The 26,964-nt window shown below is 33.8% G+C and overlaps 1 protein-coding gene across 7 annotated transcripts in view; it reads left to right on the forward strand.

Annotated features, from left to right (window-relative positions):
- Positions 1-25,427, forward strand: part of osbpl8 (oxysterol binding protein-like 8) — an 80,630-nt gene extending 55,203 nt beyond the window's left edge. For 4 of the 7 annotated variants that reach the window (XM_079403876.1, XM_079403879.1, XM_079403880.1 and 1 more), the window contains 20 exons: positions 3,260-3,330; positions 4,981-5,061; positions 5,179-5,280; positions 5,673-5,876; positions 7,937-8,021; positions 8,113-8,272; positions 12,054-12,279; positions 13,869-14,053; positions 15,251-15,332; positions 15,417-15,515; positions 15,596-15,692; positions 15,770-15,868; positions 17,120-17,217; positions 17,423-17,512; positions 17,759-17,895; positions 18,864-19,049; positions 20,452-20,608; positions 21,871-21,973; positions 22,048-22,153; positions 22,783-25,427. In XM_079403876.1, the coding sequence (XP_079260002.1) occupies positions 3,260-3,330; positions 4,981-5,061; positions 5,179-5,280; positions 5,673-5,876; positions 7,937-8,021; positions 8,113-8,272; positions 12,054-12,279; positions 13,869-14,053; positions 15,251-15,332; positions 15,417-15,515; positions 15,596-15,692; positions 15,770-15,868; positions 17,120-17,217; positions 17,423-17,512; positions 17,759-17,895; positions 18,864-19,049; positions 20,452-20,608; positions 21,871-21,973; positions 22,048-22,153; positions 22,783-22,915 (2,501 nt within the window). In that variant the 3' untranslated portion in view covers positions 22,916-25,427. The remainder of the gene's footprint in view (positions 1-3,259; positions 3,331-4,980; positions 5,062-5,178; positions 5,281-5,672; positions 5,877-7,936; positions 8,022-8,112; positions 8,273-12,053; positions 12,280-13,868; positions 14,054-15,250; positions 15,333-15,416; positions 15,516-15,595; positions 15,693-15,769; positions 15,869-17,119; positions 17,218-17,422; positions 17,513-17,758; positions 17,896-18,863; positions 19,050-20,451; positions 20,609-21,870; positions 21,974-22,047; positions 22,154-22,782) is intronic. The other 3 variants (XM_079403877.1, XM_079403882.1, XM_079403881.1) reach the window with 1 other exon arrangement.
- Positions 25,428-26,964: the final 1,537 nt, after the last annotated feature.

A 26,964-nucleotide genomic window follows, 5' to 3' on the forward strand; every position in this document is an offset into this window, starting at 1 on the left:
CTATAATCTTGAGACTTGATGAAGAGACTTGAAAACAGTCCCATTCTGTCAAAAAAAAAAAAAAGCACAATTTTCCTTTATTAAAGTCTCTTACGTGATTCATATAGCAGGAAAGAGTCGCCTGCTGTTATTAAAGTTGTCAGTGGGTCTTTTTAGCAGATATACTGAAAAAAACAATTACCGTATTTACTTTGAAGGAATTTCTAGCTCAGAAATTGCTAGTGAATTTCACAAATAAACAGCAAATAACACATTGAATTGTGAAATTTTTAAGTAAAAGACCTAAATAATATTTCCTTATAAAACATACTCCAACTTTGTTATATTTACATCTTCGAAAAATCATTTTTTACGCATTTAAAATGTTGCAGTCTTTCTCTTCAGGGGAAAACACACCAAAAATATACATGTTCTGCAGGGACGTATGCACTGTTTTGTCTAATAAAACTGCTTTCTGGACCGGGAATGCCTTTAAATAACAAATAGCACTTTATAAAAAGGTTTGTGATTCATCCCGCCCATCCTAGAAAAGTCAAAATGTCAGTAGACCAACATAGAAATCTACATTTATTAAGCTGTTTTATGGGGTCTTCAATCATAATTTTTGTTAACTTGTAAACTTTTTTCTTCCACTCCAGCTAGACAAAGCCGAGACAATGACTCTGTCGAGTAGAGATGTTATATAAAGTGACAGTTGTGCTATACTTGTCTGAGAAACTCACTAGTCTTGACAGAGTGACATTGACGGATCGTCCTTGGCCTTATCTAATGAAACTCTTTTAGTTTTTTGCTAATGATGAAGTGTTATACTTTCCTCAAGGCCTTAGATATGAGACACGTCCGTTCTCCCATCACAGCACAGTGAGTTATTAAAACACAAACACATATACTTGCAATAAACATAAACTGAAAAAAGTATAAAATTAGTTTATTTCAGCTATATTTCAGTTATATTTATATATATTGTTTACACCTGTTATTTTCAGGTTTAGGAGCAGTTTGTGTTGTTCAGAGATCAGATGCAGTGGCGTGTGTGTGTGTGTGTGTGTGTGTGTGTGTGTGTGTGTGCGCGCGCGTGCGCGTGTGTGAGTGTGTGAGTGTGTGTGTGTGTGTGTGTGTGAGTGTGTGAGTGTGCGAGTGTGTGCGAGTGTGCAAGTGTGCGTGTGTGAGTGTGTGTGTGTGTGCGTGTGTGTGTGTGAGTGTGTGTGTGTGTGTGCGAGTGTGCGAGTGTGCGAGTGAGTGTGTGCGTGTGAGTGTGCGTGTGAGTGTGTGTGTGAGTGTGTGTGTGAGTGTGAGTGTGTGTGCGTGCGTGTGTGTGTGTGCGTGCGTGTGTGTGCGTGTGTGTGTGTGTGTGCGTGTGTGTGCGTGTGTGTGCGCGCGCGTGTGTGTGTGTGTTTATGTGGTTTATGAGGACACAAATTTGTATAATGACATGGGTATGACAGAGGTATTATAATATGAAGGTGGTTTATGAGGACACTGCCTATGTCCCCGTAATTCAAAAGGCTTAAAAAACATACTAAATGGTGTTTTTTTGAAAATCTAAAAATGCACAAAGTCTCCTGTGAGGGCTAAGTTTAGGTGTTGGGTTGGTGTAGGGCAATAGCACACACAGTTTGTTCAGTATAAAAACCATTACGCCTATGGAGAGTCCCCATAAACCACAAAAACCAATGTGTGTGTGTGTGTGTGTGTGTGTGTGTGTGTGTGTGTGTGTGTGTGTTCCAGCTGTTGTGAATCTCTGACTCACGGCACTCAGTCACACAGATATTTTCTCAGGGTCGCGGGACTGAAATAATCCCAGATTCTGCTCCATCTGAAATCAGCCTCGGCTCTTGAAAGAAGCAGACTCTGAAAGCCACTCTGGGATCAGAATTTATACCTGAGAGTAGATTTAACTTTGAAAATACAGGTTTTCTGATGACACAGACCAGAGTTGATGAATATGGAGCAGGTGTAGCTGATAAAATACTGAAGTGTCTCTGAAAGTACCACTACTTACCAAACTAAATATATTGTTGTTATTTTTATGTATTTATTTTTGTTTTGTTGCTTTGTTTTTGCTGGTAAAGATAATATTTTTAAATTATTGTATATATTTAAAAAAAATATATATATACATTATTGTATATAATTAATTGTATTATATAATTACATTTGCCATGATTATAGCCTTTGATTCTGATATGGTGTTAAATAAATAAATAAACCACTATTTATTGCATTTTCTGCGCTGACACTTGTTTTATATTAGCAACGTGTAAGCAACCTCTCATGAATCATTAGACTTGTGGATGATATCAAGAATTGTGAAATTTCACTGGTGTTGGTATCATGAGAATCCTTCATGTATATTTGTGTGTGTATATGTATTATCACTAATATTTGTTTCTATTTCTTTTTATTGCATCATAACATAGCATGACATATTCAACCTTATTTGGTGATGAATTTTACACAGAAAGGGATTTTTTTTTTAATACATATTTTTTATATGTACAGCAGTGTTATTTAGTATCATTGAGATACTATTACAGTTTTTATTAATATTTTGAATCAGTTTTTTATTTTATTTTACAGTTTAATTTTAAAGTTACTTAATTACTTAGTTTTAGTAATTTTGTTGTGTTATTTTGTCATTTTATTAGTTTTTTTATTAAGATGTTTATAGTTTTTATTAATTTAAATTTTTATTTTTAGTAATTTTAGTACTTCAAATGAAACTAAAATGAGAACTATTGCCCTGGCAACTAGTTAAAATAAAATTTGCTTTATTACTATATATTATTATTATTATGATTATTATTATGTTTTTGTCAATTTTTTTAGATTACTGGGCATCAGGGTTATTATAATTAACTAAAACTGAAACTGACATTAAAACTATTTATTATATTTCAGTTCATGTTTTTCAAGTATAAAAAATTATTTTGGGACAAATAAACACATTTATTAAAAATAAATAAATAAAAATGGCAAAAAAACACAACAAAATGACTAATACTTTAAAATTTCAATTAAAATGAAAAATATAATAAAAACTCTAAATATGAGTATTATTTTATGAGAAGTATATTGATGATATTAATGACATTAATACAGTAAGTGGGGGGGGGGCTCTAGCACACACTGATTATAGCAATATATGCACATACATTATAAACATGATGATTTGTGTTGTTCACATCTGTTATTCTCAGATAAAGGCTAAATATCAGCCTAACCTGTGGAGCTGAATCATAATGTCTTGTGTTTGCAGGTTTTGATCGTGGCAAAGACGAAATCCTGCCTCTGAAAGAAGACTCCTCACACTCCATATCCAAGAGCAAGGTAAACTCACACTCCTGTTTATCCTCCCTACCCATGATCCTCTGGGGCTGGAATCGGATCGATACGGGTCACCAGGTCCTCCAGCGGTCATCAGCCTGTGTTTATTAATTATACATAGTCAAGAGCGTCTCAGAGGTGAAGGGATAGCAGGAGGGGCGAGTGCTGATTAGCAGTGCCTCAGAAATAACCCAGTTAGCATCCCACACTGGCAGCATTGATACAGCTAGTCTGGGCCAAATAAAGCCAGATTCGTGACCGCACATAAACGCTAAATCTCAGTCGGTCTGTCACCGCGTCTCGTTGCGTCACAGGTTTGCGTGAGTCACTCTGGTGGGTTTTGGACGTCATTGATGTGCTGTTACATCCAGACAGACCATAAGAGAAGACGCACTCGAAATCCAGAATAAATCCCAAATCACAGAGCTGTCAAACACGAGCGTCAGAGCGCTTTCAAAAGGCTAATTAACCCACGTTCACATAGAGATATTTCAACTAATCTGCTTTGAAAAGCTGCGGTGTGAAATTAAACATTAAAAGTTCAGACCCACCTGGAAGGTGAACTGAGAAAATGTTCAGACTGTACATGCTTCTTGTTAGTTATTAAACTGTATTTTGTATTAAATTGTATTTTTTGTTATACTTAGTATTTATTTCAAGTAATGTCATTATGTTTTTGTCATTTTTTTAATATATGTCTGCATCATTTTTATTAATTTTTAATTCAGTTTTACTAAAACTAAAAAAAAGAAGAGAAATGTTGTGGCTGAATATAGCTGAAATACGTTTTTTTTATTAATATTTATTATTAAAAATGTTTAATATTTAATTTTTATTGTTATATATTTTAGATATTTATATATATTTTTATTTAATATGTATATATCTGAAATACAAGTTATTGTTTATTTTATTTCAAGTTACAGAAATGTATTTTTTGTTCTGGTTTTAATTTTATTTTCAGTTTTAACATTAATAACCCTTATGTATGTATGTATATTTTATCTATTTATTAACTTAAAGTTTTAGTAATTTTGTTGTGCTTTATCATTTACATTAGTGTTTTTTTTTTATATGTCTGCATTGTTTTTTATTAATTTTTAATTCAGTTAAAACAATATGAAAACAAAATATAAATTGAGAAATGTTGTAGTTAAATGTAAGTTTTTTTTATTAATATTTAATGCTAATGTTTAATATTTAATTATTATATATTAATAATAATAATTACATATTAAATAATTTATATATTATATTATATTTATATATTATTATATATTATATTATATTTATATATTATTATATATTATATTATATTTATATATTATTAATATATATATATATATATATATATATATATATATATATATATATATATATATACACACACACACACACACACACACACAAACACAGTTTAATATTTGTAATATATAAAATAAATTTTCTGTTTGAATACTTTTAATCAATTAATTAATTAATAAAAAAAAATGTATATTTTATATTTATTTGTGCGTGTGTGTGTATGTATAAATAATGTATGTATATGTATGGATTATGCCACATTAATTTAGGCCAACCTAAGGCTCAGCTCATAATATCATAATGTACATGATCCCTTATAAATGACTAACCCTTATGTTGGTTTTGCAGTCGGAAACCAAGCTCTATAATGGCTCAGATAAAGACGTATCAGCGTCTGGAAACAAACTTACTAAGAAGGAGTCTCTCAAGGTACAGCTACACTCATTAATTAATCAATACAGGCTTTCAGTGCATTTTTTATATATGCATTCTGATTACTAATGATAATGACTAATAATGTGATGTTTTGCATGCATGTCTGTTCAGGTTCAAAAGAAGAACTACAGAGAAGAGAAGAAACGCGCCACTAAAGAGCTGCTCAGTACCATCACTGATCCGTCTGTCATTGTCATGGCCGACTGGCTCAAGGTTTGCCATTGAAATGTGTTTATTCTTACTGAATAATAATGCATGCTTTATAATGCATGTCCATTTAATGCACATCTCTGCATAAATGGTCTCAAAATTGTCTCATTTTTCAATTAAATCTGTTGAAGTGCATCCAGAGCTGACCTATGCATGAAGTTTTGGTAGTAAATCCAAAGAGACGAAAGCATGATTAAAAAGTGAACGGCACTTGTCAGTCTTTCTGTCACTGCAGGGGTAAACAACTTTTGCTAATAATCACAGTAATACTCACATTGATGATAATATGTGAAAAAAGAGCTACAGGGTCTGGAGGAAAGGAGGTTAAATCGATCTTAGCTTTGGATCAAGCAATCAAACGTCCAGTCCTGTACAAGTCTCTTTTTCTCTTTCAGATCCGAGGCACGCTGAAGAGCTGGACCAAGCTGTGGTGTGTGCTGAAGCCAGGGGTCCTGCTCATCTATAAGACCAATAAGAATGGCCAGTGGGTCGGGACCGTCCTGCTCAACGCCTGCGAGCTCATCGAGAGACCCTCCAAGAAGGACGGCTTCTGCTTCAAGCTCTTCCACCCGCTTGAACAGTCCATCTGGGCCGTCAAGGTACACCGTAAACTCAGCCGGAGCCATTCAGATTAAGATGAACATTTTTGGATTTTCATTATTTGCATTATGAGGTTTTTAAAGGAGTTCTAATTATTTGGGGGTCCTAATTCAAAATTAAATAAAAAGTAGATATCAGGGTTCCCACGGGTCATGGAATTTCTGGAATATCATGGAATTTTAAAAGGTTTATTCCAGACATTGAAAGTCAGGGAATTTTATAGCCGCGTCTCTGACACGCACGACATCTCTCTCTGCGTCTTTCTTGTGCCTGAATGGGCAAATGCATACAAAAGTATAAAAATACCCGTCTTGGCAAGTAACTTTGTAGCTTTAACCATGATTAATCTATATTTAATTTTTACAGTGGAGTACATGCATCCGTTCGACTGGCAATTTTTTTTTTTTTTAATTAGAGCATCTTCTGTTCTGTGCACACAAAATGCACTGCAATCATTTTCCCAAATGCCATTTGTATGTAAATATTCAGTTATTATTATAATTAGTCTGTAAACGGCCATTAACAGAGGCCAGAGACACTGAAGACGGAAGCAAAGAGGAGAAAGTACCATATCAGGCAGAACAAGATCACTGTTCACGATGCGCAAAATAGAGGAATCCTATTGGATTTTATATGAATGTGTTTCTGAGGGGAACTGGCTGTTTTCAGAAAACTTTACATGGCGTACATCTTACCTCACATTAAATGAGTGTTAATACGCACAGCACTGCTGGTTTACAGCGTAACCAAGGAAACGCTGTATCACTGTTCCATAAAGGTATCAGAGAGTCTCATTCAGTCCGCTGTTTGTTTCATTCACGTAGCATAATTTCACCATTCTGTTTTTACTTTTACTATTTCTGTACCTACCTTGAATTTCATTTCTATCTTTGTGCTATATATTTAATTTTGCTATTACTTGCAATTTGTTTGAACTTTATGTTAGTTAGGCTAGGTAACGGGTAAAATCAAAAAAAGTGCTCGGCACAACAGCGGCCTGTTTTTCTGTTCATTATAGGTCATGGAAATTCAGCTTTTTAGTCAATGAAAGTCAGGGAAAAGTCAGGGAATTTGACATTTGGCTTAGAGTGGGAACCCTGAGATATATTAAAAGTTCTAAAAAACAAATGTGTTAAATGCATAATAAAAAAAATAATTAGTAATATTATTTGTATATTTAATACATAATAAAAATATAAAATTAATATTGAATATAATATAAAAATAAAATAGATATATACAACACAACTTTTTTAGGATTCTATAGAAATAATTTAATAAAGTTTTAAAATATACATTTTAAAATTTGTATTATTGAAAATTGTATTATTGAGTTTATAATGTTTTTGTTTTTTTTCTAATTTTATATTAAAATGTTTTTATTATAAAAAAATAAAATGTTAATATTTTTAATGTTTCATGCATTTTTATATTAAATTGTTTATATTATAATATATTATAACATTTTTGGAAACTTTTTTTCAGGATTCTTCAGAAAGAACTGAATAGAAAGTTTAAATGATAATATTTTAATATTTGTATTTTATTATTGAAACTTTTTAATGTTTTATGTTTTTAATATAATTTTTTATAAAATACTTTTTTATAATAAAACAATATTTTAATGTTTTGATATTTCATATTTTATATTAAAATATTTTTATTATAATTTTTTATAAATATATTTACAGGATTCTTCAGAAATAATTTAATAGAAGGTTCAAAAGAACAGCATTTATTTATTTATGAATGAATTAATCTTTGGAAAGTTATGTCTTTAGTGTCACTTTTGATCAATTTAATTCATCCTCACTGAATAAAAGTATTAATTTCTTTATTAAAACGTCGGTTAAACTGTGTGTATTAAATACAATTAAATAAATATATATTTTAAAATAAAATGTATAAAAACAGTAATAAAAATAACAAAAAATAAAATAATAAAAAAATAAGAATATGTGCAATATGGGCTTTTTAATATTCATCAAATGTTTAATATTACTTATATTCGCTTTTTGGTGTGGATGAAGTGTTTATGATGTTCATGTTTGTGTCTCAGGGTCCTAAAGGAGAAGCCGTGGGCTCCATCACTCAGCCGTTACCCAGCAGCCACCTGATCTTCAGAGCAGCTTCAGAATCAGACGGTGAGACACAAACACACAGAAGTTACTTACAGAAAGAGCACTGTGTGTTACTGCAGCATCAGTCATTATAAACCTTGTGTCATGTGTGCAGGCCGCTGTTGGATGGACGCTCTTGAACTGGCTCTGAAATGCTCGAGTTTGCTGAAGCGAACGATGATCCGAGAGGGCAAAGAGGAGACGACGCAGACCGCAGAGCACTCGCATATCAACTTCTACAGTCTGCTGAGGGCACACAACATGCAGGGCTTTCAGTAAGACACACACATTAACACAGCCAGCTGTCATCTTACCGGCTCCTCAGATTAATATTTTATTCAGCGCTGATAAAAAGTGACACTCGCATATTCATTTTTAATGTCAGATGTTCAGCGGCGGAGTGCATTCACTTTAAATCTTAAGTGAGAGTTCAGTCTTGTGCAACAGCGATCGAGTACTCGAGTACTTGGCCGTGACAGCGATGAGCGATCATGAAAACGATGATCGTGGGAAAAAAAAAATCTGATTGGTTATAGCAGCAGTTTGGGCGGCACCCTGAGCTCTGATTGTTTAGCTTGCAAGAGCATATGCGGTTCAAGAGAAGAGAGCTTTGAAGTCACGTAGTGATGTCTGGGTTAGCTACATATCTGATTAATCTAATATAGGATGCGTTGCGATATTAACATTTTATTTACATGCAGCTGAATGCGCTGCATATTACCAGTATTTAGTTTCATGCTCAAATGCAATGCCTGATATTGAGTTATTTGGGATGGTCATATTGCTTTTAGATGTTTCTTTTTCAAAAATACTGATCCTGTAATAATGCAGTAGGGATTTTTCTCGTCATATTTGTTCAACAGTAGGCAAACTTCAATTAAAATTATTTTCGTACTTCGTATGGCTTTGAAAACACACAGGCGATTTTAGGAATCACTTGATAATGTAGATGAAAATATAGCACAAATCTGCCATAAACATGAATGACATAAGCATTATAATGAGAACTTTATAGGATGTGAATTCTGGCCTTGCCTGTGTTTCGCATCACGGCGGGAGCTCTCTCTTTCTCTCTCTCTCTCTCTCTCTCTCTCGCTATAGGGCGTAACTTAAAGTTCACTGGCATATGCATCCTTTTGTGCAGATACAAGTTGTAATGTTACGTTTATGTTATGTATCTAAGTTATCTGATTAATATCATAGGAAGTGTCATAGAACGGGTTTCAGTTTATTGGCATAAAGTCAGCTTCACCTCAGGCAGCTATTCTTTTTTAGATGCTTCTTTTTTTTTTATAACATTGCTGCATCATAATCTAACATCTAATTGTGTTCATGTTTTCATGTCATATTTTTATTTTTAACATTCATTTTCATAACAGTCTTCAGATATTTTCATTATCTCCATTACGGCCATGCCCCGCTCCCCGAGTACTCGATTAATCTTTTTTGAAACCTATCGATGATCGAAATAAGAAATTGCCAAAAGTTCCCATCCCTACTATATTCATCCACGGGCGAACTTCAGGGCTGCGGCAAATGTTATATACGATGTTGTTGATCGGCTGGAAAACATTGCATCAGACGCTCCTAAATTTGTATTGGGGAATTTTAATGGTTGTTCTATAGCGCATGTACTGCCTAATATTTATCAGTATATTTCTTGCCCCACTAGAGGAGAAAGGGTGCTTGACTTGTGCTTTGGAAATATTAAGAATGGATAAGGGGTACTCAAATCCTCCCTTGGCTGATTCAGACCACGATGTGATACGTCTGGTTCCTCTTCCTCTTCTGTGGACTGTCTTAGAGGTTGTTTTGATTGTACAGCATGGCATGTCTTTAATGTCATTAAAACAAAATGTATTAAAAGGTATCCAAACGATAAGCCATGAATAAACGGGGAATAAAAAGCAGCATTTAAGAAGAAAAAGCAAGCTTTTCAGATAGGTGAGAGAGCACAGGTTAAAGTAATGCATAAAGAAATTAAGCAAATTATTATTAGGTGTAAACATAATTATAAGCGAGAAAGATGAGGGATAATAATTTAAGGCAGGCATGGCAGGGAGTGTATACAATGATAGGACAGGAGAAGAGTAAATCATTTATGGGTAATCATGGGGACGATTTGGCTTTCACAAATGAATTAAATACATTTTTTGGCAGATTTGAGACATCAAACTTTAAAACTGAAGTTGAATGTAGGGCAAAAGGTAATTATAACATCGGAAGAAGTTCGTAGGACCTTTATAAGGGTTAATACAAGGAAAGCAGCGGGATAGAATAATTGGAAGGGTACTAAGGGAGTGTAGGGAGGAGCTGAGTGTTATTTACAGTCATCTGTTTCAAGTGTCTGTGGATGCTTGCGCTGTACCCACTTCCTGGAAATTTTCATTTATAGTGCCTGTGGCAAAAATATCAAAACCAGTTGTTTTAAATGATTATTGTCTGGTAGCTCTGACATCTATTGTCATGAAGATTTTTGAAAAAATAGTGTTGGAACGTGTTCTTTCTGATGTGCGAGACAAACTTGATCCTTTACAATATGCATATAGGAGGAGGAGGAGCACAGAAGATGCCCTCTTGTATATGCTGCATAGACTTTATAGTCACCTTGATCAACCTAAACGATATGCTTGTGTTGTGTTTATAGATTTCTCCTCTGCATTTAATACTATACGACCACATATTCTAATGGAAAGATTGTTTAAGCTGGGTGTGAATAGTAGACTCATTAGATGGGTTGAGTCATTTTTGACTAATAGAGTACAGTGTGAAATAAAATGAAGCACTGGTTCATTAGTGCATACATAACGGTCGGAGTGCAGGCTGTTTGATAAGAACAAAGCCCAGATATGCTGTTCTGAAAGGATGTCGGGAACGGGATATTGTTAGACCGCCCGCTCCGGTTCAAATTGCACCAGAGTTACCGACCGCAACCGCGTTTTATTCGTGAATTTAATCCCGCGTCGCAAGAACTCTGATTGGGTTCTGATTGAATGCAGACCTCTAGTTTGATGCTGGTTCTATTAATTGGTATTTACTGTAATCTGTTGATGGTTTGTTTGGATTTTTTCTTTTTTTTTTTTTTTTTTTTTTTTACATTTATTTATGAGCTTTTTATGCCTTTATTTGGACAGGACAGTGTAGAGTAGACAGGAAAGTTTTGGGTGAAGAGAGAGTGGAGCGGGATCGGCAAAGGACCACGAGTCAGGATTCGAACTCGTGTCGCCGTGAGCGCAGTATGTCGGCGCACTAACCGCAAGGCTATTGGCGCCGACATTTGTTTGGATTTGTTAATTATTGATAAGTTAAAATTAAAAATAAGTTGAAATAATGCGAATAATGTTAAAAATCATTTAATTAAAAATCAATCTTCCTACTTTGGAAATAAAGTTTTTACTTCCAAAACTATAAATTGTCTTTTAAAAATTTTTTTTTTTTTTTTAAGAGAAAATGTTTAAATTTTTTAATAATTTCTTTATATAAAATTTTTGTATTTATTTTTTTATATTTATTTAAATTTAATTGTATGTCATTTATTTTAAAATAATTTTAATATGAGTTCAAATAATGCCAATAGGTTGCTTCAACAAAAGTATATCCTATTAAAAATCAATCTCCCTATTTGGAAGTTTTTATTTCCAAAACTATAAATTGCCATAAAAAAATCAAGTGTTTTAAAGAAGAAAAAAAAAGATATATAGAAGTATATATATATATATATATATATATATATATATATATATATATATATATATATATATATATATATACATATATATATATATATATATATAATTAATTATAATTATTATTATTTATTTATTTATTTAAAATAAGAATAATCACTTTAAAAAACAATTTGTCCACATATGGAGTGTAAAAGCAAATTAAGACATCTAGTAATCAAATCAGATTTTAGTTTGTTTTATTACATGAACTGACTGTTTCACTCTGTATGCACATATTGACTGAAACTAAAGTAGTTAAAGCATCACTGGACACCGATTAATGCAAGTCCTGTGTTTGTATACTAACTGAGTTTGTGTGATCCGTCAGGTTTAACGACAGCGACCAGTTTAAGGATCCTGACCTGTACTCGGATAAGTCGGACCGTGAGAACGAGCAGGAGCAGGAGGAGTGGGAAAACGAGGTGATGGAGAAAAGTGAAGAGAGTGACAGCGACACGTCAGAGCGGCAGGAAGACTCGTACATTGACCTGGATCCCAACGAGGCGCTGCGGGAAACGACGTACCTCGAGCAGAGCCACGAGGAGCTGGGAGAGGTGCGTGAGCAACGCAGTTCCTCATCTTAAAACACTGTAAATTATGACATTATCATCATGAATTATTAAGGTCCTCATATGCGTTTGGCTGGAGTGGAGTGTTACAGATGCTAACACAATATTCAGACAGCTATTTATTACAGCAGACAGCTGGGAGATGAACAGTAAGTCTGTGGTGGATATGACACAATCTGTTCATCCAAGCTGTGTGTGTGTGTGTAGGTGTGTACTTGTTTATGCAACATTGAGGGGACCAAATGTCCCCACAAGGATAATAAAACCTGAATTTTTTTGACTTTGTGGGGAACGGCCTGCAGTCCACACGAGGGAGAATTTTTTTTTTCAAAATAGTAAATGATGTTTATCTGAAAGTGTAACAATGCAAACAGGTTTTCTGTAAGGGGTAGGTTTAGGGTTAGAGGAAAAAAATATTGTTTGGGCAGTATAAGAGTAATAGAAGTCTATAGAAAGTCCCCACAATTCACAGAAACAAACGTGTGTGTGCAGGGCCTAAAATTAACACTCGCCAAACGCCAAATGAGAGTAAAAATCAGTGTTGGCGAGTACATGTAACAGTGTCAGTCGCCAAATATAACAATGCAATGTAGTGAAAAACAACAGCCAGTTTTTAAAGAGATTTGCTGTTTCTGACGTAAGCAAATGAAACAATCTTTCCGAAGACGAGCTCATCTTGATTAGCGGTTCATAAGCGACGAGCGAATCAAATAATAGATACAAACGTGATAAGGTCAGAGCAGTGTGATGCCAGCTTGTCCCTAGACACGGTTCAAATAATTTCTGCCTGAGAAGATATTATTGCTTCATTTCAAAAGATTAACTTTTCTCTTCTTTATTCTTCATAACCCGAGAATGTGGCGAGATATACCTGAGGTTACGCCGCCTCAACGGTGCAGTGAAGTAGGCTATGTTCGTCTGTACCATGGCCTGTACACATACACCGAGCCACTTGAAAAAAAATGCACCACATACGCACTGCAAATTGAGTATGTGTGAAACAGGTGTAACACCATGGACTGCTCCGTTTGCTGAAAACATGCAAAGGACAAGAATCTCAACGTTTTTAGGACAAAAAAAAGATAAATCAATAAATCTGTTTGTTGTTTTAAGTAAAGTAAAGGACAAATTAAAAACACTGTAAATATGTTTAGTCATTGTAGTAGTAATAACTGCAAAAAGAGTTTCATGGCCGGTAAAAAATAATTTTGCCCGGTAAACTTTATCAGGTCACCAGCCATTGGCAGGTGTGGCAAAAAGTTAGTTTTAGGCACTGTGTGTGTGTGTGTGTGTGTACCTGGTATTATCACGTTATGGGACCAAATGTCCCCACAAGGAAAGTAATACCAGTAAATTTTGACCTTGTGGGGACATTTTTTAGGTCCCCATGAGGAAACAAGCTTATAAATCATACAGAATGAAGTTTTTTGAAAATCTAAAAATGCAGAAAGTTTCCTGTGAGGGGTAGGTTTAGGTGTAGGGCTATAGAAAATACAGTTTGTACAGTATAAAACGCCTATGGAATGTCCCCATAAAACATGTAAACACAACGTTTGTGTGTGTTTGTGTTTCAGGCTGGCGAAGCGGCTCAGACAGAGACGGTATCAGAGGAGAATAAATCTCTGATCTGGACTCTCCTGAAGCAGGTTCGGCCCGGCATGGACCTGTCCAAAGTGGTGCTGCCCACCTTCATCCTGGAGCCACGGTCCTTCCTGGACAAACTGTCCGATTACTACTATCACGCCGACTTCCTGTCCGAGTAAGAGACGCACAAACACACAGACGCTCAGCTCAGAGTATTCAGATGCTCCTTTATATTCACAGATAAACAAACGAAAACTAATACATATCATGATTGAGAATAAAGCTGAAAAATATATACATTTTAGATGAAAATCTTACAATAGAAAACAAAATGAATATTAGAAATAAAAATTGAAGTACTAGTATTAGTAAAACTGATTTTTTTTTTTAGCTAAATATAAATTCTAAAATGACAAAAGAACATAAAATTGTTAAAACAAACTAAAAATGAAAATATGACAATTCAAATTTAAAAGTAAAAGTAAACTTCTATAATAGTATATAAATAATGAATAAAATGACATTTGGAAAGGCGCATACATGGAATTGCTCTCTATCTATTGTTCCAAATTAGTCTCTTATTAGGGACAATAAATTGTGTAAAAAACATAATTGATAAAAAAAATAATGAAATGATTGAAAAATTATTTTATGAAAAAATATCTTATTTTATTTTTGGTTTATTATGGTAAACTATATTTCGTTTATTTAGTTTGGTTTATTATTGTTATTTTATTTTTGGTTAATTTATTTAAATTAAATTAAATAATTAATCATTTATATTAAAATAATTTTAGCATAGTTATGGATTAAAAATGAAGTGGACCAAACATGGTAAAATCACACTAAATAATATTAAATGAATAAATTACATTTACAATAATAATAATAAACTATAATAATAAAAATCATTTAAACTCACTAATTCACAATATTGAACAATTTGTCCACATGGAGTTCTCAGTGTAAAGGCAAAATAAAATGTCAAAACAAATTATATTTTGATATTGTTGAAATACTATTATAGTTTTTTGTAGTATTTATTTCTAGTAATACTTTGAATTAGATTTTATTAATGTTTTCACATTAATTTTATTTCAAGGTTTATTAATTTTGTTGTTTGTCTTTTTTTAATGTCTAAATAATATTTATTAATTTTGATTTATTAGCTTATTTATTTTAGTACCAAACGAAAATTAGAAAAAAAAATCACTTTGTTTTATTTTAAGAAACGGAAATGGTTTTTATGGTTTTAGTGTTAGTTACCATTAATAATAACCCTGGGAAAAATACACACAAAGGCATCAAATCAGATTTTAGGTGGTTTTATTACAGTAACTTTACCGTAATTGTGTTTTGTTGAACTCATCAGAGCGGCGGTGGAGGAAAACGCTTATAACCGTATGAAGAAAGTGGTCAAATGGTATATTTCTGGATTCTACAAGAAGCCAAAGGTAAAGACGCATTCACTAACAGCCCTTCAGATATCTGGAATATGTCATTTCCCATCATATTTTCACCATTTTTGTCACTTACAGGGGTTGAAGAAACCGTATAACCCCATTATTGGAGAAACATTTCGCTGTTTATGGATCCACACCAAAACCAACAGCAAAACCTTCTATATCTCCGAACAGGTAAAGCAGCCAAATCCTCTTTAGTTCCAGTCAGTTTCTACTGAGCTTCACACCAACATTACGTGTCTGTCCTCCTCCAGGTATCCCATCATCCTCCGGTTTCAGCCTTTTACGTCAGCAACAGGAAGGATGGCTTTTGTCTCAGCGGCAGCATCCTGGCCAAGTCCAAGTTTTACGGTAAGAAGATACGATGATAAATCACGTCATTATGTGCAACACGTGTCTGATTGTGAGTTTGTTGGTGTGTTTCTCAGGAAACTCTCTATCGGCCATTTTGGACGGTGAAGCCAGGCTGTCGTTTCTGAACAGAGGAGAGGATTACGTGATGAATATGCCCTACGCACACTGCAAAGGTCTGTCTACACACACACACACACACACACACACACACACACACACACACACAGCTAACAGCCCAGACTCTGTATTTGAATCCAGCGCTCATACTACGCCACTAACACCCGTCCCCTGTGTGTCTTCTGTAGGGACACATCTAGGTATGTTTACATATTGAGTATCTCGTTTGGACTCGTTTAGATACGTGCGCAGTCTAGACTTTTACATTTAGTTAACATATGAGAGTTTGGTAACACTTTATCTCTCAATAATAACTATAAAAACATTATTGCATTATATACACTCAACAGACGATTAGATAATGTGCATTTAAATTGATAAACAAATATTATTTATAGCATATATATATATATATATATATATATATATATATATATATATATATATATATATATATATATATATATATGCTATAAATAATATTTGTTTATAATATATATTATTGTAAATAATTGTAATGAATGTTTAATTATATTAATGTACATTTGTAATGTTATAAAGAAATTATATTGTAAAATAAAATAAATTAATAGAAATGAAATGAAAATTAAAATAAATGTCTATGTGTGTGTGTATGTATATATATATATGTGTGTGTGTGTGTATGTGTGTGCATATATATATATATATATATATATATATATTTATAACTAGTAATAGAATTGTTACTACTAATTAGTAACAGCAACATATTTATAATTGTTATATATTATATAGCTTTGTTATATATTATGTTTTCTTATTATTTAATTGTAATTATAATAATTGTTTATTTATTATTATTAAATTGTGTGTGTGCATGTTTTACAATTATAAATATATGTATATATATTCTATATTTAATAAGTGTATTGTATTATATGTGAGTATATTATATAATTTAATTATAGTAATGATAATAATTTTATTATAATTAATACAAATTAATAATAATTTTATTATTAAAATACATATTGAATTTTTTTTCCTCCATTTATTTTATTTATTTTAGCTGTTAATCTTGTTAATGTCTAATTGTTCAAATAAAGTGTTACCAAAGACCCATCTCTTGAAGACTGAGGTCTAGCTTAGCGAGCGTCATGTTTTTCCGTCTGTCTGTCCAGTGATTTGTGCGTTGTTGTAAGACAATTTTATAAGAGAGCATGTGCAAATAATATAGCTCTTACACACACAGGTGTATTCACTAAAACTCAGATAGACCACTGACGCAGATTAACTCACATGCTGTGTGTGTGTGTGTGTCTCAGGGATCCTGTATGGGACTATGACTCTGGAGATGGGCGGTCAGGTGTCCATCGCCTGCGAGAAGACGGGCTACAGCGCTCAGCTGGAGTTCAGACTCAAGGTGTGTGTGTGTTTATACACTCATGTCAGGGTGTTTTCAAGCTTTTGTGACATTCAGAAGAACAGCGAGGCGCCGACAGAAAGGCCACACACATCACATCCATATCAAACTGAATGCCACACCGATAACGGCACAACATCCACAAATGAACGATGCTTTGTGTGACTCGATTCAATGGCATGACTGATATTTCCTTGTCCATCAGCCGTTCCTCGGCAGCAGTGATATCTTGAATCAGATCAGCGGGAAGATCAAGCTCGGGAAGGAGGTGCTGGCGACACTTGAGGGTCACTGGGTGAGTATAATAGTCAAAAACCAGACCATCTACACATAAAAATCACTAGAAATCAGCAGTAAATGTCACATAGAAATCCGAAAATGTGTTTGGTCACTTTACATGTTAATCAAATTGTCTAAGTGGGCGGTTCTTAGCAAATAGTGACACATCTGGCTAGATTTTTAGCAGATCTAATTGTATTTGAAGTTTCTTAGATGTCTTTTAGAGGTCAGATGTCATTGTTTGTGTGTGTGTGTTTTACAGGACAGTGAAGTCTTCATCAATGATAAGAAGACGGGTGAGATGGAGACGTTCTGGAACCCAACGCCAGACCTGAGGCAGATCCGTCTGATCCGCTGCATCGTCCCTCCTGAAGAACAGGGCGAGTTTGAGTCTGAGAGGTAACCATGCTCGTCACCTCATTTACGCAGTGCAGAAAACATAAAATGTCATGGGAATTGGGCCATTTTTGATGAATAAATCAAAAGTAGGGCTGCATAATGAACCAACGTGTGAAATGGACTAGTGTGTGTGAATATTAATCCACAAAAAGACTATTAAACTGCAAAATACTACTACTAAAAATAATAATAAAATTATTCATACATTTTTCATCCATGCTTTAATTCTAAAAATGGATAAAATAAAAAAACAATTTATTATTAATTCAATTGTTCATGGTTTTATGCATTAATTTGTTTACCACAGTTTTTATTACATTTGTATAAAATCATAAATACAGGAAAAAATAAAACACAACACAGAATCTCTGAATACATTGTATAGGGCCCTATTATTGTCAAAAAATTTAATAAATTATTAAATTGTTTGAGCTTTATGAATTCACTTGATTAGACATGATTTTGATTAATATTTTATTAAATGGTTCGTATAACCATTAAAAAAGGAATCTAGAAATATGATTTTATATATTTTTTATTATAATTAAAATGGAATCCAGAAAAATTTAAACAAAAAACAATGAAAAAAAAGAATGATTTTTTTTAAATGGAATCCAGAAACATTAAACCATAAAAAAATTAAAAGAATCCTGAAAAATTATTTTAATATTTTTAAATTATGAAATCTTTAATTGTTGTTTTAAATTAATAAATGTATTATTATATAATTCAATTAAAAATGGAATCCAGAAAAAAATAAAACTGAAAAAAGGTGTCGTGAAAATTTATTTTATGTTTAAGAAAAAACTAAAAGATTACAATCCACCTAGAAAAATGTAAAAAAAATAAATAAAAACTAAATGGATTTAATAGGGCTCTGCGTGATCACTAACGCTCAGTAACATGAGAAATAACCCCTAAGTAGGAAAATGAACACATTTTCAGAAGTGTTTCTGTGCCATCTTCAGGCTGTGGCAACATGTGACACGAGCCATCAATAACAAGGACCAGACAGAGGCGACCAATGAGAAGTTCATCCTGGAGGAGGCTCAGAGGAAGGCGGCACGTGAGCGCAAGGCTAAGTGTGAGGAGTGGATGCCCGCTCTGTTCGAGCAGGACCCGGTCACCGGAGAGTGGCATTACCGCTACGCCGAGTAAGTCATGCCTGCCTGCTCGTTTCCTAACACCTGTTTCACAATACTCCTTCTGCAGTGCGTATGCAGTCCGTGTGCGTTATGTATGCTGTGCAGAAGCAGCACAGATTCATCGTGCTTTCACACAGAACACGTTTGCAGTCCGCTCCTGATCCACAGCTGTTTGCCACAAACACAACATTTGTGACCCTGCAGCACAAATCCAGTCATAAGTAGCACAGGTATATTTGTAGCAACAGCCAACAATACATCGTATGGGTCAAAATTATCGTTTTTTTATATATATTAATTAAAATCATGTTCCATGAAGATATTGTCAATTTCCTACTGTAAATATATCAAAACATAATTTTTGATTAGTAATATGCATTGCTAAGAACTTCATTTGGACAACTTTAAATACGATTTTCTTAAAGGGGTCATATAATGCTACATGCACTTTTACAAGTAGTTTGAACTGAAATGTGTTGGCAGTGTGTGTACACAACCGCCCTATAATGATAAAAATCCACCCAGTGTTTTTTTTTTTAATCTACTAAAATCTTTTCCCCTTCCTCAAATCGAGCCGATCTCTGTGTGACGTCACACGGACGAAGGCCCTCCCACGATAGTTTGATTGACATTAGGTTTTAGCACAGACTGCACTGGTGAGCTGAGTGAGCTGTCATCAGTTGTTTCACCGCCGGAGCAGATGTAGACAAGAATGACCCCTAAGCGACTGAGGCGTTCTGTTATTGGATGTAATAATGAACATAGCACTGGTCATTTACTCTGAGCCGCTGAACAGGTTTACGTTTGGTTCTGAAGGGAATGCGCCCTCGATCTACCTAAATGCGTCTATGTTCGCACGAATCATTCGTGATCCAGCTTCACCTCCAGAAGAAGTGAGTACAAGGTTTTTTGAATGAATCTTTGCAAATCGCCTTTCCTAATAATGTGCCGATGAATGCGGCTAAAGTAAACAATCCCTCAGAGAGTGGCTCGGAGGGGCGGAGTCAGCAGAGCTCATTAACATTTAAAGGAGAATGACACAATGCCGCTTGCTCTGACAAGAGCTGTTTTTGACAGTGTAAAAAAGGTACTTTCCTTATGTTTAAAAAGCAATTCTGCAGTTCATAAATAACTTTGTTTTTCTACCTCTACAAATGCCATATTGCCTTGTCCATCTAAAAGTGCACTTTTCCTTGTTTTAAACATAGCCAAAAAGCCAAATATGTTGACTGTGAAACATAGTAGGCTTTAATTAATTGTAATAATCCGTTAACATGGGTGTGGAAAAAAATATGCACCGCACATGCACTGCAGACGGAGTATGTGTGAAACAGGCTTAACATCTGCTGCCCCCTGCTGGACAGAAAGTGCATTGTTTACTTTGAGGACTGTGTGTTTTTCTGTGTCCTAGCACTCGTCCGTGGGATCCGCTCAACGATCTGATTCAGTTCGAGAAAGACGGCTGTATTCAGACCAAAGTGCGCCACAGGACGCCTATGGTACGTTCAGCCAGTGTAGTTAGTCTCAGTACCCAGCAGGGCTCCCGGAGGGACAATTACCTGAGTCAGGTACGTCCTTCTGTCCCCACCCCTCTCTCATTCTACCCACAATCCCTCTCTCTGCTTCCATCTCATCACCGTCTGCCGCCGCCTGCGCTCTCTGTTCATTCTTCAACCAACCAATCCCCATTCTGCAAAGCAACCAATCATCTGCTGCCTGACCTGGTCACATGACCGCTGTCTCATTTTCAGCTTTTGTTTTTTCTTTGTGCTCTTTGGCGTTTGCAAGTGACTTTTGCATGCATGCCTGTGTGATCTTTGTTTGTTTTTTTGGTTGCATCAGGCATGCGTCTTTGCAACTAGGGTCCAAAATTAACATTGGTTTGTGAATCTTTGTATGTGAAAACATTTGTATGGAAATGCTGCTTTATTCACAATATTTTTAGTGGTATTCTGAAAGATTTTAATAAATAATAATAATAAAAAGGATTAGAAATTATATTTGCATTTACATAAAAAATATACTAATAAATAAAAATGATTAGAAATTAAAAAATTATCAAATGAAATTTGCATTGACATAAATAATAAATGCAGTAATAAATAATTAGAAATTAAATTTTAATTATACAAAAATAAATGTAATAAAAATTCTTATTTATCGTAGGAGATCATATTAAAAAGTAAATGCATGGAATAATAAAAATAGAAATTAAATATGCAGTTAAATAAAAAATGTAATCCTAAATAAAAAATTATTAGAAGTTAAATTTGCATTCAAATAAATAATGTAATAAAAATTTGACTAAATTTATATTTAAATAAGTGCAATAATAAAAAAAATAATTAGAGATTAAATATGCATCTAAATAACAAATTTAAAAAATAAATACAGATAATTAGAAATTAAATTTAGATAAATAAAAATTACATTTAAATAAGTTTAATATTTAAATAAATGTAATAACAGAAATAACTAAAAATGTAGTTTGCTTTTAAATAAATAATAAATCTAATAATAAAAACAATAGAAATCAAATTTGCAACTCGGATGAAAACATAGCTAGTGACAAAAATATATCAGAGGAAAGACTGATCAATAATCCCATTATTGTAGGGATAATAGTATCTTTTTTAACCCAAAATACAGCTTTATGGCCAGTATTTCATATGTATGGCTGGTAAAATTGTTCTTGCGGAAAAAAGTTAATTTTGGACCTTTTAAAGCCTTTCAAAAATGCCTATGAATCACATACACAATTCAGACTGTCTTAACCATAACATAAAGACTGAAACATGTCCTGCTCTTGTCGGTGTGTGTGTTTGATTAGGTGACAGGACCAAAGCGGAAACATAAGAGTGACAAACTTAAAAGTCCAGAAAGTGGCTGCTCGTCTCCAGAGCCAGACTGCCAGGACTCTTCAGGCAGCGAGAGTACGTCGAACACACAAACACACACATAAACATGCTAATAACACTCCAAAAACTCATCATGAACTTCCATTCAGGGCACAAGAGCAAACACAACAGCCGCCTCAGAAAGAAAGGAACCGATCTGAGTGAAATCCAAAGTGCCATTGAGTCGATCAGACAAACCCAGGAAGACATTAACAGGTGAAACGGCTTCTCACCTCATACTTAATAAATTTATTATTTTTCAGGATGTAATGATATTATCAATATTGGGATATTGCGATAGTCTCGATATTATCGTGGTCACATGACGATATGAAACAATAGGTCTTCAGGGCAAAGAGTGTAGTTTTTAAAATATATTTAAACTTCTTATTCTAACATAAAAGGTCTTTAAAGTTGTGTTTTGGGTCATTATGCTTTGGCACAGTATCTGTCCAACGAACTAAAACGGAAAGCACAATATGGCTTAATGCCTTCATCAAGTCTGTTTCAAAGCGAAGCGCTTCCTAAAACACCAGTGTGAATGTAATTTAGACTGAGACCGTAGATCACAAATAAAAAGAGGGTCGAGTCCCCTTTAAAGTTCAATTCACTGATTTACTTAAGTTTTCTTAGTTTGAGAGCTCTTAAAGTGCATTCGATAGAATAATTTAACTTTAAAATGTACAAAATTCTCACTTTTTTATGTCTTTTTTTAGATATTGCAATAAATATCGTATCTTGAGATTTTGATATCATTGCATCCCTAATTATTATTTTAAAAATTATCAATAAATGCTTGAAAAATGACAATATTAACTTTGGTTTGTCTGGCCACGGGCGTCCAGGAGCATCAACGCTATGAGGAGTCGAGTGGCGAATCAGTCGTCGACGGAAAGTTCATTCCTGACGCAGCGAGACTTGGCCATCATCCTCTTCCTCATCTTCCTCCAGGTCCTTCTCAACTTCATCTTTAAGTGATGACCCAGAAACCTCACTCCATCCCTTCAGCACTCCATCCTTCAGTCAGTATCGCCGCGCGTCACAGACAATTTGCGATCGCTGCAAAAGGACAGCCAATATCGGACTGAAGTGCATTGTGGGATGTTTTAGAAATGGCTGTTTACTTTTATTCTTCAAAATGAGGAAATCTCATCAGCCTCATAACCTTTTAGGCCGTTGTTTTAATTGATTTTAATGTAATTTTTACCCTTCATCAGCGCCCCCTGCTGTAGCGGAGGACTTCAGTCGACATACTAATTAAATATTATAAAATCTAGGTAATTTTTTCCCCCTAAAATTAGGAAAAAAATATATTTTTCTTAACAAAACCCATATTCTACACATTCGTTTTCTATTTGTTTCATTTTTATGAATTTGTGTTGTGATTGCTGCGAAAGAATGACCAATATCGGACTGAAGTGCATTGTGGGATGTTTTAGAAATGACTGTTTACTTTTATTCTTCACAAAGAGAAAATCTCATCAGCCTCTTAACCATTTAGACCAGTGCTTTATTTATTTTAATAATATTTTTACCCTTCATCAGCGCCCCCTGCTGTAGCGGAGGACGTCAGTCGATATCCAAACTAAATATTATAAATCTAGGTCATTTTTTCCACCTAAAATTAAGAAATATATATATATATATTGCTTAACAAAAACCCTATTCTACACATTTGTTTTATATTAGTTTTGTTTTTATGAATTTGTATTTCGATTGCTGCGAAATGATGGCCAATACCAGGCTGAAGTGCATTGTGGGATGTTTTAGAAATGACTGTTTACTTCTTTTCTTCAAAACGAGGAAATCTCATCAGCCTCTTAACCATTTAGACCAGTGCTTTATTTATTTTTATTAAAAAAACATATCCTCCATCAGCGCCCCCTGCTGTAGCGGAGGACGTCAGTCGATATACAAACTAAATATTATAAATCCAGGTCATTTTTCCCCCCTAAAATTAGGAAAAATATGTATTTTACTTAACAAAACTCCAGTTCTACATATTTTGCATTGTGCTATTATTTTCACGACAAATAAGCACATTTCACCCCATGACTAAAGTGCAAAAAAAAAAAATCTTGTTCTCATTACTGTTATCCAAAAAAATATGAATTTTTATTATTATTTGTACGTAATGGTATTCATTGCACTGCCTGATTTAAATACAATTTTACCGACACTTATAGCAATGAAAATATGGAAATGCTCTCCTATTTTGATTTCTTAACATTTTTCGAGGACTGAAACACGACCTGGATTTTTTCCCCAAGTTTCACTCACATATAAAACTTAAAAGGGTTCAATACTTCTGATGTTACTTGTATTTTATGACAATTTTATTAAACGAATGAAGGATGTTGCGAGTTGAGGTCAAATTTTGTATTATTTCAAACCGTTTCCGGGAACAATTTCACTATAAATCTCAGTTTGAACAGCACAGTGTGTGGATCCTGCATTTCATATGTTCCTAAATGGTGTTTGAAGGTAATAATGTTTAATTTATTTGAACGATACCGAAGCGTGTACAGTATAGCGAGCGTCACATTTAATATTACTCTGAGGAAACCGTAGATCTAGGCGTAGTAAACCTGTAGCAGGAAATACTGTTGCGTACTTTTGTAGTTGCTTGACTCTCGTCTGCCACTGTTACATCAGACTAGATGTACGATTAACAAGCCAAATAGTCTGAGAGTAGATTAGCGAGTAAACGTCACTTCTGTATATAGTCAAGAACCGATTTCCTTTTGTACTTCTAGAGAAACGCCGTCAGTCACCCATAGCCCACGTGTCTTTGTTGTCTTTTGTACGCTCACACAGCGTCCAATCAGATGTTTGAATGTGCTCATGTCGACAATAACTATTTAAAAAACCACGTGCCTTTCCAAGCGGGTCTTGCAGCCGGAGTTTGAGGGATTTTGAGCCTGACTGTTGAATTCCTACCATGGTTTGTCTTTCTTTCTCACTTCGGGTGAATGTGCCATATTCAGACGTTTGCGGCTCTGTGTTTTAGATTCGTCCCGGAGCTCGACGCTGCCATAGATCTGCGTGTCTTTAGCCATGCGTCTGCCTCCGAACCAGGGATCAAACTCCACATGCATCGCGTTCAGTGTTCGTCTTCATGCTTCTAGACCAGAGGTTCCCCCGCCCCAACACGGCACATTTTGCGTGTCTCCTTTGTCTGACGCACCCATTTCAAGTCTGTGAGTCTTTACTAATGAGCAGGTGACCTGAATCAGGTGTGTTTGATTAAGGAGACATGCAGAATGTGCAGGAAGGGTGTTGGGGGTCCTCCAGGAATGTGGTTGAGAACCACTGTTCTAGACCGGTTTTTTTTTCTTTTTAAAAAGTGTTTTTACTCCAGTTGATCTTTGTTGGATTTTTTCCTGCAGCTGTCTCTATGTACAGATGATGCTTTATTTGTAATACAGAAATAACTTCCTGTAAGTTTATTGTCACCTGTGACATATCACCAAATAAATGAAAAAGACCGAACTCCTGCTTCTCCTTTCTTTGCACGTGTCGGTATTGATTTATATTATTGTATCAGGGTTATTCTAGTAATGATGTTTTAATTTAGTTTTTATTTTTATATTATTTTAGTTTAGTTTTTTCAGTTTCAGTGTATTTCTTTTTTTATTATTTTAGTTTATATTTTATTATTTTTACTTTTTATTATATTTATATTTTATTTTATTGTTATTTTTCATTTAATTTATTTAAGGCTTATTTTTTTATTTTTACTTTGTAAATTTTTTACACTATCATTGTTTCTCAGTTTATTTTTCAGAGTATTATTTTATTTAGTTTACTTTTATTATTATTATTAATAATATTTAAAAAATATATAATAATATTTTTTACATTTATTTCATAGTTGATGTGCTAACTAGTCCAATTTAAATATTTATAAATACTAAAATTGTGTTAAATATTTTAGCACAGTCTAATAATTGTGTTCAGTTGAGTTTTATATTAAAAACTAAAATTAATTGTGTACCTTTTAAGTTACAGAGACACAAAATATTTTATTAATGTATTTTCTATTATAATTGGCCATTTATTGAAAACAAAGTAATTTGTGGTGCTTTTAAATTTGATTTTTTTTTTCCTACTATAAAATACCATTTATTTAAAACATAAATTAACTTGTGGCACTTTTAAGTTGGAGTCATATATTTTAAGGTTTTAATATATATTTTTATTATAATAGACCACGTATCAAAACAATTAAATTTGTGGCCATTTCAAGTTTTAAAAAAATAAAAAATTAACTAAAGTCTTTCATTAATGATATCGTTTTGTGTAACTGATAAGGACAGATGTGTTCACTCTGTGATGATTTCAGGGAATGTGCCAGAAAATTCCTCCTGCTGTCATTTTAGATGCATTTACTCTAATAACCAGCAGAGGGCGCTCATAGACTTCTTCAATTGAGTGACTAGCATTACGAAACCTCACCTCAAACTACAAACTGTAAAGTTATATATTGTAAAACATCGTTTGCTCAGACTGTTCTCTCAGTGAAAGGTGTCAATTTTTTAATTCATTGCCTGACTATTTAAAATCTATTATTGCAAATTATATTCATTTAAAAAAGCCACTAAATCTCGGTTGATACATCAACAAACGTGTAGTCATGTTTAGTGCACTTATATTATAACTGGAGCCTGTCATCGGGATGACGTCACAACCCTGGTGCTCGTGCACGAGAGTCCCAGCTCCTTCATCTGCAGAGAGAGCATCCAGACATCAGTCAGCCCAAGAAGACCGTAGTGCTTTTGTTGTAGGCCGATGCATTAGAAGACCCTTCTAACTGAACTTCAAGTATGTAAACTGATATTTTAAAATCCTTTAGTTTAGGCTACAGAATGAGCACATGCTAAACACAATCACGTGACTGTAGGTGGTTTTCAAGACGCTTTGTACTTAGTATTATTGATATACTAATAGGCCTATAGTTTCAGGTGATATTTTGAATGCAATTTAATTTTTTTTATTTTTCACTTTAATTTTGTAACTAATTTGTT

Source organism: Barbus barbus (genome assembly GCF_936440315.1).
Source record: "Barbus barbus genome assembly, chromosome: 42".
NCBI classification, from domain to species: Eukaryota; Metazoa; Chordata; class Actinopteri; order Cypriniformes; family Cyprinidae; genus Barbus; species Barbus barbus.